We start from the raw sequence: 18,234 nt of genomic DNA, 5'->3' as shown, positions 1-18,234 counted from the left end.
TTCCTCGTGGTATAACCAGCCCCACATTCTGATGTAAAGACCAGCGCTGGGCAACCTGCAGCCCGAGTGGGGTTATGTGTGATCTATATGGGTTCTGTGTGCGGCCCCCAGCAGACATTTTGTTGACCGTTGCCCCAGGGTTGCCACATTCCGCTGGTTCCTGTCCGGGTAGTTTTTTTCCTACCAGTGTGACTGAAGCGATTCGCACGTAAAGCGAGGGTGAGTGGAGTGAGGTGGGTGCTGATTGCTCACAACACTGACTGTGAGAGCCGTACGCTCCCTCTGTGTCCAAAGCATCAGAATTCCTTTTGCTTTTACCATTTGAAGTGGATGAGATTTCCATTAATATATAAGCGATGAAACATTTTCTATAACTGGTTATGAAACATTCGGCCTGTATTAAACGTATTTAATCTTATTCATGGGGTCACGGTTAGTGAAACATAGAACATTACAGCGCAGTACAGGCCCTTCGGCCCTCGATGTTGCGCCGATCAGTGAAACCAATCTAAAGCCCATCTAACCTACACTATTCCAATATCATCCATATGTTTATCCAATGACCATTTAAATGCCCTGAAACTTGGTAAAGGTCCAGTTGGACAATCTGGCACATCACATAATGGAGCCAATGTCATTTTTTCTGTGCACATGGGAGGAGAACCCTCAAACATGAACCAAACCACCTGAAAAGCTAATGCAGCAGAAGCACATTTTTGGCGAGCTAGTACTCTTACGTTGTCCCTTCAAAGGCAAGAAAACACACACATCTTCCCTGAGGCTAAACAAGCCCCATTTTAATCTTGAGGCCCACTCAGATGAAGGAGGAGCTGGGCGCAGTGGTGTTGTCACTGGACCAGAGAGCCAGGGTAATGCTCTGGGGACCCGGGTTCGAATCCCGCCGCCACAAATGGTGAGATTTGAATTCGCTTAACAAAAGGAAAATCTGGAATTATCGTCGTAAAAACCCATCTGGTTCACTAATGTCCTTTAGGGACGGAAATCTGCCGTCCTTACCCGGTCTGGCCCACATGTGACTCCAGAGCCACAGCAATGGGGTTGACTCTCAACTGCCCTCGGAAATGGCCGAGCGAGACACTCAGTTCAAGGGCAATTAGGATGGGCAATAAATGCTGGGCCGGTCAGCGACGCCCATGTCCTGTAAATAAATTGAATTAAATATTTTTTAAAATCTGGTATACATAAAGCTAGTCTCTGTAATGACGACCGTGACAACTATCATCGATTGTTGTAAAAATCCATCTGGGTCACTCATGTCCTTTAGGGAAGGAAATCTGCCGTCCTTACCCGGTCTGGCCTACATGTGACACAGTCAGAGTTTTAACAACACCAAGTTAAAGTCCAACATGTTTATTTGGTAGCAAATACCATTAGCTTTCGGAGCGCTGCTCCTTCGTCAGATGGAGTGGAAATCTGCTCTCAAACAGGGCACAGAGACACAAAATCAAGTTACAGAATACTGATTAGAATGCGAATCTCTACAACCAACCAGGTCTTAAAGATACAGACAATGTGAGTGGAGGGAGCATTAGGCACAGGTTAAAGAAATGTGTAATGTCTCCAGACAGGACAGCCAGTGAGATTCTGCAAGTCCAGGAGGCAAGCTGTGGGGGTTACTGATAGTGTGACATAAACCCAACATCCCGGTTGAGGCCGTCCTCATGTGTGCGGAACTTGGCTATCAGTTTCTGCTCAGCGACTCTGAGCTGTTGCGTGTCGTGAAGGCCGCCTTGGAGAACGCTTACCCGAAGATCAGAGGCTGAATGTCCGTGACCGCTGAAGTGCTCCCCTCCAGGTGACTCCAGATCTACTGCAATGTGGTTGACTCTTAATTGTCCTCGGGGATGGGCAACAGGTACCGGCCCACCCCACATCCCGGTGTTGAGTTGTACAAAAATGAGGCCCACTCACGAGCCCAGATCACCCACCATTGTCTTAAAACCATCGACCAAAACTTTCGACCACCTGTGTCTGCCTTTGAGGGGGTCAATTTTGGTTTTATTATCTGCCCTGTGGATGTCTTGCTGCAATTAAGTTGCTACATCAATGAACGATGTTGTTGTAGTCGCCATTTGATTAAATGCGACATTGTGTCGTGTTGGGGTAATCTATCAGATGTCGGAAAGCTGCATCGCTTGTTTGATTTGATTTGATTTATTGTCACGTGCAGTGAAAAGTATTGTTTCCTGCGCACTATACAGACAAAGCATACCGTTCATAGAGTACACAGGGGAGAAGGAAAGGAGAGAGTGCAGAATGCAGTGTTGATTTGATTTGATTTATTATTGTCACATGTATTGGGATACGGTTAAAAGTATTGTTTCTTGCGCGCTATACAGACAGAGCATACTGTTCATAGAGTTAATTTTCCTGCCTCGGGAAAGCAGCCAGCATAATTAAGGACCCCACGCACCCCGGACATTCTCTCTTCCACCTTCTTCCGTCGGGAAAAAGATACAAAAATCTGAGGTCACGTACCAACCGACCCAAGAACAGCTTCTTCCCTGCTGCCATCAGACTTTTGAATGGACCTACCTCACATTAAGTTGATCTTTCTCTACATCCTAGCTATGACTGTAACACTGCATTCTGCACTCTCTCCTTTCCTTCTCTATGAACGGTATGCTTTGTCTGTATAGCGCGCAAGAAACGATACTTTTCACTGTATACTGATGTTAGGCGGCACGGTAGCACAGTGGTTAGCACTGCTGCTTCACAGCTCCAGGGTCCCGGGTTCGATTCCCGGCTCGGGTCACTGTCTGTGTAGAGTTTGCACATTCTCCTCGTGTCTGCGTGGGTTTCCTCCGGGTGCTCCGGTTTCCTCCCACAGTCCAAAAATGTGCGGGTTAGGTTGATTGGCCAGGTTAAAAATTGCCCCTTAGAGTCCTGGGATGCGTAGGTTAGAGGGATTAGCGGGTAAATATGTCGGGGTAGAGCCTGGGTGGGATTGTGGTCGGTGCAGACTCGATGGGCCGAATGGCCTCCTTCTGCACTGTAGGGTTTCTATGATTCTATGATGTGACAATAATAAATCAAATCAAATCAAACATAAGGGAGAAGGAAAGGAGAGAGTGCAGAATGTAGTGTTACAGTCATAGCTAGGGTGTAGAGAAAGATCAACTTAATGCGAGGTAGGTCCATTCAAAAGTCTGATGGCAGCAGGGAAGAAGCTGTTCTTGAGTCGGTTGGTACGTGACCTCAGACTTTTGTATCTTTTTCCCGACGGAAGAAGGTGGAAGAGAGAATGTCCGGGGTGCGTGGGGGTCCTTAATTATGCTGGCTGCTTTGCCGAGGCAGCGGGAAGTGTAGACAGAGTCAGTGGATGGGAGGCTGGTTTGTGTGATGGACTGGGTACATTCACGACACTTTTATTTGATTTATTATTGTCACATGTATTGGGATACAGTGAAAAGTATTGTTCCTTGTGTGTTATACAGACAAAGCATACCATTCATAGAGTACATAGGGGAGAAGGAAAGGAGAGGGTGAAGAATGTGGTGTTACGGTGTGTTAATGTAGTGTTGGTGTTAGTGTTGTGTTAACCTTTTGTAGTTCCTTGCGGTCTTGGGCAGAGCAGGAGCCCATACCAAGCTGTGATACAACCAGAAAGAATGCTTTCTATGGTGCATCTGTAAAAGTTGGTGAGGGCTGTAGCGGACATGCTGAATTTCCTTAGTCTGAGAAAGTAGGGGCGTTGGTGGGCTTTCCTAACCATAATTTCGACATGGGGGGAACCAGGACAGGTTGTTGGTGATCGGGACACCTAGAAACCTGAAGCCCTCGACCATTTCCACTTCATCCCCGTTGATGTAGACAGAGGCATGTCCTCCACTACATTGCGTCGCCCCTTCAACTGTCACATGTTGCATCGAGTGCTGCATTAAAACATGCGGCGGACGCGCCAGTGCATGTGGCGTTGTACTGAGTGCAGGGCCGGGTTTGAGGCAGCTCTCTGGTCACGAAGGCGTCTGGCAGAGCACAGGAGAAGAAGGGGAGGGAATTGGCAGAGAGAGAACATTGGCAATTAAAGCGACCCACTCGATCCCTAACCCCGATATCAACTCTTATCCATCAATTTGTGCTTTTAAATCCACTGCCCAATTTGCCAATGTACCCCCCCTCTCCCCCACCCCCCCGTCCCCGCCCCCCTCTCCCCCACCCCCCCGTCCCCGCCCCCCGTCTCCCCCACCCACCCCCCCCGTCCCCGCCCCCCTCTCCCCACCCCCCCCCCCCGTCCCCCCCCTCCAAGAGGTGGAATAAAATTTGTGTCAATCTCCACGTCTGGTAAAACAAAACAAAATATTGAATGGTTGAGGGAGGCGAGACTGGACTGACAAACAGCCCTGACTGACGGTGGAGCTCACTGTCACAGCCAGTGTCTGTGCACTGGATTCACAGCACGCCTGGGCTTTTTTTTTGTTCATTAATGAATTGATGAATATTAATTACTGGCAGCCTCTTGCCTTTGAAGCAGGAAGCCTGGACAAGAGAGAGAGAGAGAGAGAGAACAAGAGAGAGAGGGAGAGAGAGCAAGAGCAGGGGGAGAAAGAGAGAGAGCAGGGGAGAGAGGGAGAGAGAGAACGAGAAAGAGAGCGAGAGCAGGGGAGAGAGAGAGAGAAAGGGAGAGAGCAGGGAAGAGAGAGAGAGGGAGAGAGAGCAGGGAGAGAGAGAGAGAGGGAGAGAGAGCAGGGGAGAGAGAGAGAGCAGGGGAGAGAGAGAGAGGGAGAGAGAGGGGGGAGAGAGAGGGGAGAGAGAGAGAGAGAGAGCAGGGGAGAGAGAGAGAGCAGGAGAGAGAGCAGCGGAGAGAAAGAGAGCAGAGACAGAGCAGGGAGAGAGAGAGAGGGAGAGAGAGCAGGGGAGAGAGAGAGAGAGAGAGCAGGGAAGAGAGAGAGAGAGCAGGGGAGAGAGAAAGAGAGAGCAGGAGAGAGAGAGAGAGAGCAGGGGAGAGAGCAGGGGAGAGAAAGAGAGAGAGGGAGAGAGAGAGAGGGGGAGAGAGAGAGAGAGAGAGCAGGAGAGAGAGGGAGAGAGAGAACGAGAGAGAGAGAGAAAGAGAGCTAGAGCAGGGGAGAGAGACAGAGAGGGAAGGAGAGAGAGAGAGCGAGAGAGAGCAGGAGAGAGAGAGAGCAGGGGAGAGCGAGAGCAGGGGAGAAAGAGAGAGGGAGAGAGAGGGAAAGAGAGAGAGAGGGAGGGAGAGAGAGAGGGAGGGAGAGAGAGAGAGAGAGAGCAGGGGAGAGAGAGAGCGAGAGAACAGGAGAGAGAGAGAGAGAGAGCAGGGCAGAGAGAGAGAGAGAGAGAGAGAGCGAGGGAACAGGCGAGAGAGAGAGCAGGGGAGAGAGAGAGAGGGGGAGAGAGAGAGAGAAAGAGGGGCAGAGGGAGAGAGAGAGAGAGAGCAGGGGCAAGAGAGAGAGAGAGAAAGAGTGTGTGAGAGAGAGAGAAAGAGAGAGAGCAAAGAGAGAGAGGCAGAGGGAGGGAGAGAGAAAGATGCAGAGGGAGGGAGAGAGAGTTGCAAAGGGAGAGAGAGAAAGAAAGAGGAAAAGAGTGAGAGTGGCAGGGAGGGAGAGAGAGAGCGAGAGAGAGAGAGAGCGAGAGAGAGAGATGCACAGAGAGGGAGAGAGAGAGAAAGATGCAGAGAGAGAGAGAGAGAGATGCAGAGGGCTAGAGAGAGAGAGAGAGAGGGAAGGAATGAGAGAGGCAGAGGGGGAGAGAGTGAGAGAGGCAGAGCGAGAGAGAGAGAGGCAGAGGGGGGAGAGAGATGCAGAGAAAGAGAGACAAAGGCTGAGGGAGATTGAGAGAGAGAGAGAAAGACAGAGAGAGCAAGAGAGAGGCAGAGAGAGAGGGAGAGAGACAGAGAGAGAGACAGAGACAGAGAGAGCCTCTGAGGTGCAATCAAGAACAAAATCCATACAAAGCTTACAAACTCTCTCTCTTAATACATAAATGTCTATATCGATATATCACATATCCTCCTATTAGATACTGAATGTCTGTTTTATTTTCTTTATTTATTTACTGGATGTGGGCGTCAGTGACTAGTTGCCCCTTGAGAAGGTGGTGATGAGCCGCCTTCTTGAACCCGCTGCAGTCCCTGTGGTGTAGGTACACCCACAGTGCTGTTAGGGAGGGATCTTTGACCCAGCAACAGCGAAGGAACGGCCGATATATTTCCAAGTCAGGATGGTGAGTGGCTTGGAGGGGAATCTCCAGGTGGTCGTGTTCCCATGTACCTGCTGCCTTTGTCCTTCTAGGTGGTAGAGTTCGTGGGTTTGGAAGGTGCTGCCTTAGGAGCCTTGGTGAGTTGCTGCATCTTGTAGATGGTACACACTGCTGCTACTGAGCATCGGTGGTGGAGGGAGTGAGTGTTTATGGATGGGGGGCCAATCAAGCGGGGCTGCTTTATCCTGGATGATGTTGAGTTTCTTGAGTGTTGTTGGAGCCGCACCCATCCAGGCAAGTGGGGAGTATTCCATCACGCTCCTGACTTGTGCCTTGTAGATGGTGGACAGGCTTTGGGGAGTTGATGCGCGATATAACACACGAGAGGCTGGATGTACTCGGGAAATAAAGGCTTTTATTGCCAACAATAACAGAGCTACCATATACAGTATACGATCCCAGACTAAAGGGTCACCAGGCAGAGCAGTGACCTTTATACCTCTCCCAGGAGGCGGAGCCGATTGGGGTGTACCATAAGGACTATATTAACAGGTAGAACAGCCCAACCCTAACCCCAACAGTAACATATAGACAGGCTCATAGTACTGGCCAGACCCTGGCTCAGCACTACCTGGTGGGAACCAACAATGGTTCACCACATTCACCCCTCCTTTGAAAACAGAGGCCGGCGGGGTACAAAACACAGAACAATTGTTCATCAGTCTATAAGTTCAGACGGTCTGGGGGACCGCACCGTCGCTGTGACCTCCTCAACACCGGCGATGACACCAGTTCAGGCAATCGCGGTGACGTTCTCTCCAAGGCGGTGTCCAGCGACTCCTCCAGTGCCTCACGGGCCGGTAGACCACGAGGTGGTGACAATCCGCTGAACTCGGGCACGCCTTGAAGTGGCGACCATCTCCTGGACTCAGGCAAGCTGTACACGGGAGTAAGAGGGTTAAGTGGTGGTCCCAATACTGCCCACGCCGTGTCAGGAGGGGAAATAATGGTTGGGGGGTCCCTAACAGTAGGTGTGGGAGCGACAGGGGTTTCCAAGCCCCCTGCTGGCGCCAGATCTCGAATCGAGACCGTGTCCTCTCGCCCGTCAGGATATACCACGTAGGCATACTGAGGGTTGGCGTGGAGGAGATGGATCTGTTCAACCAAAGGGTCGGACTTGCGGGTCCTAACATGTCGCCGCAGGAGGACAGGTCCTGAGTACGTCAACCAAGACGGTAATGAGGTCCCAGAGGAAGACTTCCTAGGGAATGAAAACATTCTCTCATGAGGAGTAGCGTTGGTTGCCGTACACAGGAGTGAGCATATGGAGTGGAGCGCATCAGGGAGTACCTCTTGCCAACGGGAGACTGGAAGACCTTTAGACCTCAACGCCAGTAAGACAGCCTTCCAGACTGTAGCATTCTCTCGTTCGACCTGTCCGTTACCCCTTGGGTTGTAGCTCACGGTTCTACTAGAGGCAATCCCATATGAGAGCAGGTATTGCCTCAAGTCATCGCTCATGAACGACGAGCCCCTATCGCTGTGGATGTAACAGGGGTAACCGAACAGGGTGAAAAGATCACAAAATGCCTTGATAACCGTGGCAGCGGTCATATCAGAACAGGGAATGACAAAAGGGAATCGTGAGTACTCATCAACCACATTGAGGAAGTACACGTTCCGATCTGTCGAGGGAAGGGGGCCCTTAAAGTCCACACTCAGTCTTTCGAAGGGACGAGTGGCCTTAACGAGTTGTGCCCTGTCAGGTCGGTAGAAGTGCGGTTTGCATTCCGCGCATACCCGGCAGCTTCTGGTTATGGACCTGACATCCTCCACCGAGTAGGGTAGATTCCGGGCTTTTATGAAGTGGAAGAGCCGAGTGACCCCCGGATGGCAGAGGTCATTGTGGAGAGCCTGCAATCGATTCTCCTGCATACTAGCGCATGTTCCACGCGACAGGGCATCCGAGGGCTCGTTGAGCTTCCCTGGACGATACATGATATCATAATTGTAGGTGAAGAGTTCGATTCTCCACCTCAAGATCTTATCATTCTTGATCTTGCCCCGTAACGTGTTGTTGAACATGAACACCACGGACCGCTGGTCCGTGAGCAGAGTGAACCGTTTTCCCGCCAAGTAATGGCGCCAATGCCGAACGGCCTCCACAATGGCCTGGGCCTCCTTTTCCACCCCCGAATGTCGAATTTCAGGGCCTTGGAGGGTGCGAGAGAAAAAGGCGATGGGCCTGCCCGCCTGGTTAAGTGTGGCGGCCAGGGCGAAATCAGATGCATCACTCTCCACCTGGAAGGGGATGGACTCATCGATAGCGTGCATCGTGGCTTTCGCGATGTTGGCTTTTATTCTTGCAAAGGCTAAGCGAGCCTCTGTTGCTCGGGGAAAAGAGGTAGACTTGATGAGCGGACGGGCTTTGTCCGCGTAATTGGGAACCCACTGTGCGTAGTAAGAGAAGAAGCCTAAACATCTTCTCAGTGCTTTGACGCTAGTGGGCAGGGGAAGTTCGAGGAGAGGACGCATACGGTCTGGATCAGGGCCAAGGACCCCGTTTTCCATCACGTATCCGAGGATAGCTAGGCGGCGCGTGCGAAATACACACTTCTCCCTGTTGTAGGTCAGATTCAGGCGAGATGCAGTGCGTAAGAATCTAAGAAGGTTGGCATTGTGGTCCTGCTGGTCATGGCCGCAGATGGTGACGTTATCCAGGTACGGGAAGGTAGCCCGCAGTCCGTTCTGGTCCACCATTCGGTCCATAGCACGCTGTAAGACCGAGACCCCATTCGTGACACCAAAAGGAACCCTTAAAAAATGGTACAGGCGACCATCCGCCTCAAAGGCCGTGTATTGTCGGTCCTCTGGGCGAATGGGGAGCTGGTGGTAAGCAGATTTTAAGTCGACGGTGGAGAACACCCGGTACTGCCGGGTACCAAAATGGCTGCCCCCATAGGTCGCACGTGACTCGATGGGCCGAATGGCCTCCTTCTGCACTGTAGGGTTTCTATGTTTCTATGTTACTGCGCAATCTGGTTGACCATGTCAGATATGCGCGGGAGGGGATACGCATCCAGCTGCGTGTATCTATTAATGGTCTGACTATAGTCTATGACCATCCGGGGTTTGTTCCCATTCTTAACCACCACGACTTGCGCTCTCCAAGGACTAGTGCTAGGTTGGATGATCCCTTCCTTGAGGAGCCGCTGAACTTCAGATCGAATGAAGATCCGATCCTCAGCGCTGTAACGCCTGCTCTTTGTTGCGATGGGCTTGCAGCCTGGCACGAGATTCTGGAATAGGGAGGGTGTGGTAATCCTAAGCGTTGAGAGACTACATGTGGAGCGCGTTGGGCAATTTAGAGGCTGCGGGTCTCCCACTGAAAGCGGAGGGAGTGGCCCATCGTACTGCAGGGTTACACTCTTCAAGTGGACCATAAAATCTAGTCCTAGGAGTATCGGCGCGCAAAGGTGCGGTAACACAAGGAGCCTGAAGTTCTCGTAAACCGTGCCCTGCACCGTCAGATTGACCACGCAACTCCCTAGCATGGTGACAGACCGGGACCTTGACACCATCGAAATTGTCTGCATGACAGTCCGAATCTGGAGACCACACCGCTTCACGGTGTCCGGGTGAATGAAGCTCTCCGTGCTCCCGCTGTCAAACAAACAATAAATCGGGCGTTTGTTTACCTGTATGTCCATCATGGACTTGTCGAGTCTGTGAGGCTTGGCCTGGTCCAGGATGATCGATGCCACCGTTGGTTCGTGGGCGTAACTGCAGGCAGCTGAGATGGTTGATGACGAGCCCTGCTGGTCATTCGCGGTCGGTGCCGACCAAAATGGCTGCCCCCATAGGTCGCACGTGGACGATGGCGCCAAAACCTGCGGCCCCTGCAGGTCGCACGTGTCTTGCGACTCCGTCGTTCGGAATGGCGACGTCCTGGAATCGCAAGTGGTAGAAGACCTTGAAGATGCAGAAGACAAGGAGGCCGGCTCCGGGGAGTCACACGCCGCACTGCTGTTCTTGGATGGAAGTTTGGACCGGCATACCTTGGAATAGTGCCCCTTCTTGCCGCAGGCGGAGCACAACACCGCTTTAGCTGGACATCGCTGCCGAGGGTGTTTCACCCCCCCACAGAAGTAACACCGCGGGCCACCTGGAGCTGCTGCCGTCGTCAGGTCCGAGGCTGGGAATGCAATCGCGCAGTTTTTCGGTCCCGCTGAATGAAGTGGGGTCTGTGACTGCCCCTGCCACGCTGTCTCCACGTGGTCGTCGGGGTACATCGCCAGACTTTTGGAGGCCGTTTCTAGAGCGTCAGCTAACTCTACGGTTTTAGTGAGGTCGAGGTTACCTTGCTCCAACAGCCGAAGGCGGATGTACGACGAGCCGATTCCCGCCACGAACGCATCTTGAGCTAGGTCGTTCATGTACTGGGCTGCCGACACTGACTTGCAGTTGCAGGCTCTGGCTAGCTGTTGAAGCTCGCACGCGTACTGTTCCGTCGTTTCGCCGGGCTGCCGCCGTCGAGTGGCTAGAAGGTACCGAGCATGCATCTCATTCGGCGGTTTGTTGTGTCGCTTCTTGAGAAGCTCGAGGGCCCCTTTGTAGTCGGTGGCCCCACGGATTGTTAGGTATACAGCGTCGCTTACCCTCGCGTGGAGGACCCGGAGTCTGTCGGTGTCGTGGTGAAGGCATCCATTCGGCAAACAGAATTCGTACAGAGCAGAAGGAGGCCATTTGGCCCATCACAGGCGGCACAGTGGGTTAGCACTGCTGCCTCACAGCGCCAGTGACCCGGGTTCGATTCCCGGCCTCGGGTCACTATCTGGGTGGAGTCTGCACGTTCTCCCCGTGTCTGCGTGGGTTTCCTCCGGGAGCTCCGGTTTCCTCCCACAGTCCAAAGATGTGCGGGTTAGGTGGATTGGCCGCGCTAAATTGTCCCTTAGTGTCAGGGGGATTAGCTAGGATAAATGCATGGCGTTATGGGGATAGGGTCTGGGTGGGATTCTGGTCAGTGCAGAGTTGATGGGCCGAATGGCCTCCTTCTGCACTGTAGGGATTCTATTCTAAGCCTACACTGACGCAGAGGAACAATTCACCCACCCACAACCAACTGTGTGTTTCTGGTGCCATAAGATATTGTTGCAGAATTAGGCCATTCGGCCCATTGAGTCTGCTCCGCCATTCGGCCTAATCATGGCTGATATGTCTCTCAAGCCCATTCTCCCGCCTTTCCCCCATAACCTTTGACCCCCCTTACCAATCAAGAACCTATCTATCTCTGTCTTAAACACACTCAATGACCCGGCCTCCTCTGTGGCAATGAGTTCCACAGATTCACCACCCTCTGGCTGAAGAAATTCCTCCTCACCTCGGTTCTAAAGGGCCGTCCCTTTACTCTGAGGCTGTGCCCTCGGATCCCAGTCTCTCCGACTAATGGAAACATCTTCCCCACCCTATCCAGGCATCTTAAGTATTCTGTAAGTTTCAATGAGATCCCCCCTCATCCTTCTAAACTCCATCGAGTACAGACCCAGAGTCCTCAACCGTTCCTCATACGTCAAGCTTTTCAGTCCAGGGATCATTCTTGTGAACCTCCTCTGGACCCTTTCCAAGGCCGGCACATCCTTCCTTAGATACGGGGACCCAAAACTGCTCACAATATTCCAAATGGGGTCTGACCAGAGCTTTATAAAGCCTCAGCAGTACATCCCTCCTCTTATATTCTAGTCCTCTCGAATGCTAACATTGCATTTGCCTTCTGAACTACCATTTATAAAACAGAGCTTTGAAATTCAACATCCGGCGAACTTGAGTTCGAATCCCACTCTGCCACAAACTTTACATTCAATTTTTTTTTTTTTACAGATGAATGAATCAGGATTGTTATAAGGGAACCTGTTCATTTGTTGCATGTCCTGGCTGTCTAATTTGCTAAAGGTGGCATAGAAATGGAGACGAAACAGCAATTTAAATGCAAACTCTCCTTGTCCCCCGGCAGCTCCCAGTCAAGTGACCCTCGGCTAGCTCGCCACCACCCCCCGCTGGTGCTCAGCGGTACTGTAGCTGCCTGTGTTGCGTACGAATAGTTGGGACTATTGGACTGGAGGATGTACAGCGCTTTCTGGCAATGCAGATGTATGGTGCTCTGAGTACAATCAGAATATTGACAGGGTATCTGCTTCAGTTAGGATTATATTCGCTGGAGTTCAGAAGGGTGAGAGGGGACCTCATAGAATCCTACAGTGTCGAAGGAGGCCATTTGGCCCATCGAGTCTGCATCGAAACTTATAAAATTCCAACAGGATTGGACAGGGTGGATTCAGAAAGAATGTTCCTGATGGTGGGGGGGGAGTCCAGAACTAGAATTGTAGAATCACAGCAGTGCAGAAGGAGGCCATTCAGCCCATCAAGCCTGCACTGACAACAATCCCACCCAGGCCAATATCCCCATAACGCCACATATTTACCCCGCTAATCCCCCTGACACTCAGGAGCAATTTAGCATGGCCAGTCCACCTGACCTGCACATCTTTGGACACTAAGGGGCAATTTAGCATGGCCAATCCACCTAACCTGCACATCTTTGGACACTAAGGGGCAATTTAGCATGGCCAATCCACCTAACCTGTACATCTTTGGACTCTAAGGGGCAATTTAGCATGGCCAATCCACCTAACCTACACATCTTTGGACACTAAGGGGCAATTTAGCATGGCCAATCCACCTAACCTGCACATCTTTGGACACTAAGGGACAATTTAGCATGGCCAATCCACCTAACCTACACATCTTTGGACACTAAGGGGCAATTTAGCATGGCCAATCCACCTAACCTACACATCTTTGGACACTAAGGGGCAATTTAGCATGGCCAATCCACCTAACCTACACATCTTTGGACACTAAGGGGCAATTTAGCATGGCCAATCCACCTAACCTACACATCTTTGGACACTAAGGGGCAATTTAGCATGGCCAATCCATCTAACCTACACATCTTTGGACACTAAGGGGCAATTTAGCATGGCCAATCCACCTAACCTGCACATTTTTGGACACTAAGGGGCAATTTAGCATGGCCAATCCACCTAACCTACACATCTTTGGACACTAAGGGGCAATTTAGCATGGCCAATCCACCTAACCTACACATCTTTGGACACTAAGGGACAATTTAGCATGGCCAATCCACCTAACCTGCATATCTTTGGACACTAAGAGGCAATTTAGCATGGCCAATCCACCTAACCTGCACATCTTGGGCTGTTGAAGGAAACCGGAGCACCCGGAGGAAACCCACGCAGACATGGGGAGAACGTGCAAACTCCACACAGACAGTGACCTAAGGCCGGAATCGAACCCTGGTCCCTGGCGATGTGAGGCAGCAGTGCTAACCACTGTGCCACTGTACTGCGGGGTCATAGTTTGAGAATAAGGGACTGAGATGAGGGGAAATTTCTTCACCCAGAGGGTGGTGAATGTGTGGAATTCATTACCACAGAAAGTAGTTGAGGCCAAAACGTTGTGTGATTTGAAGAAGAAATTAGATATATCTCTTGGGGCTAAAGGGATCGAGGGATATGGGGAGAAGGGGGAGATCAGGATATTTGATTTGATTTATTATTGTCACATGTATTGGGATACAGTGAAAAGTATTGTTTCTTGCGCGCTGTACAGACAAAGCATACCGTTCATAGAGAAGGAAAGGAGAGGGTGCAGAATGTAGTGTTACAGTCATAGCTAGGGTGTTGAGAAAGATTAACTTAATGCGAGGTAGGTCCATTCAAAAGTCTGATGGCAGCAGGGAAGATCAACCAAGTACAGGGTATGACTTTGAATTAGAGCATTGTTAGAAGTTTAAAAGAGTTAGAATGAAGTTTTGGAAGCATAGAACGGGAGTAAAAGATAGAATTGGAAAGTATGTCAGGCCCAGCTTGCAAGAAGTTGCCACACTCCGACGCCATCTTGGGAAAGTTTTGGGAAAGATATTGGATTCGATGGTCAGCCATGATCATAATGAATGGCGGAGCAGGCTCGATGGGCCGAATGGCCTCCTCCTGCTTCTAGTTGTCGCTGATGATCTAACTGACTCTGCAATAGAGGAGATCTAAGTTCGAACCTCTGAAGGTCTGCGTTTGACAAAGTCCCTCATGGTAGGCTGGTGAAAAAGGTTGGATCTCATGGGATAAAGGGGGAGGTGGCTAGATGGGTGGAGAACTGGCTTGGTCACAGAAGACAGAGGGTGGTAGTGGAAAGGTCTTTTTCCGGCTGGAGGCCTGTGACTAGTGGTGTTCCGCAGGGCTCTGTATTGGGACCTCTGCTGTTTGTGATTTATATAAACGATCTGGAAGAAGGTGTAACTGGGGTGATCAGTAAGTTTGCGGACGACACAAAATTGGCAGGACTTGCAGATAGTGAGGAGCATTGTCAGAAGCTACAGAAGCATATAGATAGGCTGGAAATTTGGGCAAAGAAATGGCAGATGGAGTTCAATCCTGATAAATGCGAAGTGATGCATTTTGGTAGAAATAATGTAGGGAGGAGCTATACGATAAATGGCAGAACCATAAAGGGTGTCGATACGCAGAGGGACCTGGGTGTGCAAGTCCACAGATCCTTGAAAGTGACATCACAGGTGGAGAAGGTGGTGAAGAAGGCATATGGCATGCTTGCCTTTATAGGACGGGGCATAGAGTATAAAAGTTGGGGTCTGATGTTGCAGATGTATAGAACATTGGTTCGGCCGCATTTGGAATACTGCGTCCAGTTCTGGTCGCCACACAACCAGAAGGACGTGGAGGCTTTGGAGGGAGTACAGAGGAGGTTTACCAGGATGTTGCCTGGTATGGAGGGGCTTAGTTATGAGGAGAGATTGGGTAAACTGGGGTTGTTCTCCCTGGAAAGACGGAGGATGAGGGGAGACTTAATAGAGGTGTATAAAATTATGAAAGGCATAGATAGGGTGAACGGTGGGAAGCTTTTCCCCAGGTCGGTGGTGACGTTCACGAGGGGTCATAGGTTCAAGGTGAAGGGGGGGAGGTTTAACACAGATATCAGACGGACATATTTTACACAGAGGGTGGTGGGGGCCTGGAATGCGCTGCCAGGCAAGGTGGTGGAGGTGGACACACTGGGAACGTTTAAGACTTATCCAGACAGCCATATGAACGGAGTGGGAATGGAGGGATACAAAAGAATGCTCTAGTTTGGACCAGGGAGCGGCGCGGGCTTGGAGGGCCGAAGGGCCTGTTCCTGTGCTGTATTGTTCTTTGTTCTTGTCTCCGCGAATGAGGAACTGGGCACTTTGACTGTAAGAGGCGCGATTAAAGCATTTCCCAGCCGTCTCCAGCCAGATGTGCCAAGGGAACGATCTTGGCCTCCTCCTGAGGAGGGCCCCAGAATCGGCTGAAGTAACTGGATACTAGCCCACCACCCCCTCCACCCCCCCCCCCCCCACACCCCTCCACCACCTCACCCCACACACAACCGTATTGAAGACTTGTACCTCCAGAACTTGCCATGCATCCCTAACCAAGCTCTTTCAGTGCTACAACACTGGCATCGACACGACAATGCGGAAAAATTGTCCAGGTTTTGATTTGATTTGATTTATTATTGTCACATGTATTAACGTTGTGGTAAACCACTGTTAGCTGTTATCTGTTGTGGTTAACCACTGTTAGTTAGTATCTGCTATTATCTGTATATGCGGCACATCTCTGCCGGTTCCGCCCAAGACTCCTCCCCCAGGTCCGGGTATAAAGGCGATGGCTCCTCCCCTTAGCCTTTAGTACGGACCAGATCTCCGACAGGGACGGCTCCAAGTTCTTGTTAATAAAAGCCTATTTGTTCTTGCATACAAACTAGTCTTTGCTTAATTGACGGTGCATCAATCGTACAGTGAAAAGTATTGTTTTTTGCGCGCTATACAGACGAAGCATACCGTTCATAGAGAAGGAAAGGAGAGAGTGTAGGATGTGGTGTTACAGTCATAGCTAGGGTGTAGAGAAAGATCAACTTAATGCGAGGTCGGTCCATTCAAAAGTCTGACGGCAGCAGGGAAGAAGCTGTTCTTGAGTTGGTTGGTACGTGACCTCAGACTTTTGTCTCTTTTACCCACGGTGAGGTAACAGTGCCAGCCAACTCTGCCACTGCGTCCAAACGGGAGGTGATTTCATCACCTTCCCTGGGTTTTCTCGTGGGCTGAAGAATCCAATGAAGAATGCGGCATGGATGCCCACAGACCCGGCCGTACCTGTTGTCGATGTTGGTGGTTTTGGGTGCATGTGGTGGGTGGGGGGAGGGGGAGGGGGAGGGGAGGGGAGGGGAGGGCAGGGCGTCTGTACCTGGCCGTCTCCTGGGCACATTGGTCAATGCCAGCCTGGTGTGGATGGTGCTTGAGCCAAATTTCAGGGTTCGGCCTGCGAGGGCTGGTCAGCTGTGGTGTTGCCCCAGGTGTGGTCCACAATGTCAAAGTTTGTATAGGGAGGTGATGGCCTAGTGATATTATCGCTAGGTTATTAATCCAGAAACTCAGCCGATGTTCTGGGGGACCCGGGTTCGAATCCCACCACGGCAGATGGTGGAATTAGAATTCAATAAAAAATATCTGGAATTAAGAATCTACTGATGACCATGAAACCATTGTCGGAAAAACCCATCTGGTTCACTAATGTCCCTTTAGGGAAGGAAATCTGCCGTCCTTACCCGGTCTGGTCAACATGTGACTCCAGAGCCACAGCAATGTGGTTGACTCTCAACTGCCCTCGGGCAACTAGGGATGGGCAATAAAGTAAAGTACAGTTTATTTATTAGTCACAAGTAGGCTTACATTAACACTGCAATGAAGTTACTGTGAAAATCCCCCAGTCGCCGCACTCTGGCGCCTGTTCGGGTACACCGAGGGAGAATTTAGCCCGGCCAATGCAGCTAACCAGCACATCTTCTGGACTGTGGGAGGAAACCGGAGCACCCGGAGGAAACCCACGCAGACACGGGGAGAACATGCAGACTCCACACAGACAGGGACGCAAGCCGGGAATCAAACCCGGGTCCCTGGCGCTGCGAGGCAGCAGTGCTAACCACTAAATAAACCCCCAATAAATGCTGACCAGCCAATGATGCCCGCGTTCCATGAATTAATTAAATACCGAACATCCGGAGGATAGCCACGTCCCACGAATGTTTGAAGAAAAAAAGGCCTTGAGGTTAATCCTCCACTTTGATGTCGTTCGCCCCAAGACAGTTCCCCACCGAATATCTGCTCGCAGATTCCGGGAGATGCGGCCTGGCCCATGGGAGTTGAATTTTGGGGAGGGTGGTCTCCATGGAGATGAGCCGGGCAGGATGAAGGACCCCCTTGTTTGTGGCATTTGACCTGCCATTGAGTCCCCAGTAAGAAGTTTAACAACACCAGGTTAAAGTCCAACAGGTTTATTTGGTAGCAAAAGCCACACAGTGTGGCTTTTGCTACCAAATAAACCTGTTGGACTTTAACCTGGTGTTGTTAAACTTCTTACTGTGTTTACCCCAGTCCAACGCCGGCATCTCCACATCATTGAGTCCCCAATCAGGCATCTTCGAGGTGGCACTTTTCACAGGCCCGGTATTCTGGGCAAAAGGCCGAAGAGGGTTTGACTTTAGAACCTCGTCCGGAAGTGGACTAAGAGTTCGATTCCAGAATCGAACCGCTGCCCTTGACATTGAGGCCCGTTGTGGCATCAAGCAGCAAAGACAAATCTGGAGTCGATGGGAATCGGGGGGAAAACTTTCAGCTGATTGGAGTCATACCCAGCACAAAGGATGATGGTTGTGGATGAGGAGTGGGAAGGATCTCATTGAAACTTACAGAATACTGAAAGGCCCGGATAGAGTGGACGTGTGGAAGATGTTTCCATTAGTCGGAGAGACTGGGATCCGAGGGCACAGCCTCAGAGTAAAGGGATGACCCTTTATCATAGAACCATAGAATCCCTACAGTGCAGAAGGAGGCCATTCGGCCCATTGAGTCTGCACCGACCACAATCCCACCCTATCCCCGTAACCCCA

At 51.0% G+C, this 18,234-nt stretch overlaps 1 protein-coding gene across 1 annotated transcript; it reads right to left on the bottom strand.

The window, feature by feature from the left end:
- Positions 1-6,570: 6,570 nt before the first annotated feature.
- LOC144511102 (uncharacterized) lies at positions 6,571-10,736 on the bottom strand. Its single transcript, XM_078241078.1, has 2 exons — positions 9,873-10,736; positions 6,571-7,111 (listed from the first exon to the last, which is right to left on the bottom strand). The coding sequence occupies exons 1-2, from the start codon at positions 10,734-10,736 to the stop codon at positions 7,103-7,105; spliced, it is 873 nt and encodes a 290-aa protein (XP_078097204.1). The 3' UTR covers positions 6,571-7,102.
- Between the last annotated feature and the right edge of the window lie 7,498 nt (positions 10,737-18,234).

Source organism: Mustelus asterias, chromosome 24 (assembly GCF_964213995.1).
Source record: "Mustelus asterias chromosome 24, sMusAst1.hap1.1, whole genome shotgun sequence".
NCBI lineage: Eukaryota > Metazoa > Chordata > Chondrichthyes > Carcharhiniformes > Triakidae > Mustelus > Mustelus asterias.
This window is presented reverse-complemented; position numbering and strand designations above follow the sequence as displayed.

Coding starts and splice junctions, on each gene's coding strand:
- LOC144511102 (XM_078241078.1), bottom strand. CDS start 10,736: ATGCATGCTCGGTACCTTCTAGCCACTCGACGGCGGCAGCCCGGCGAA.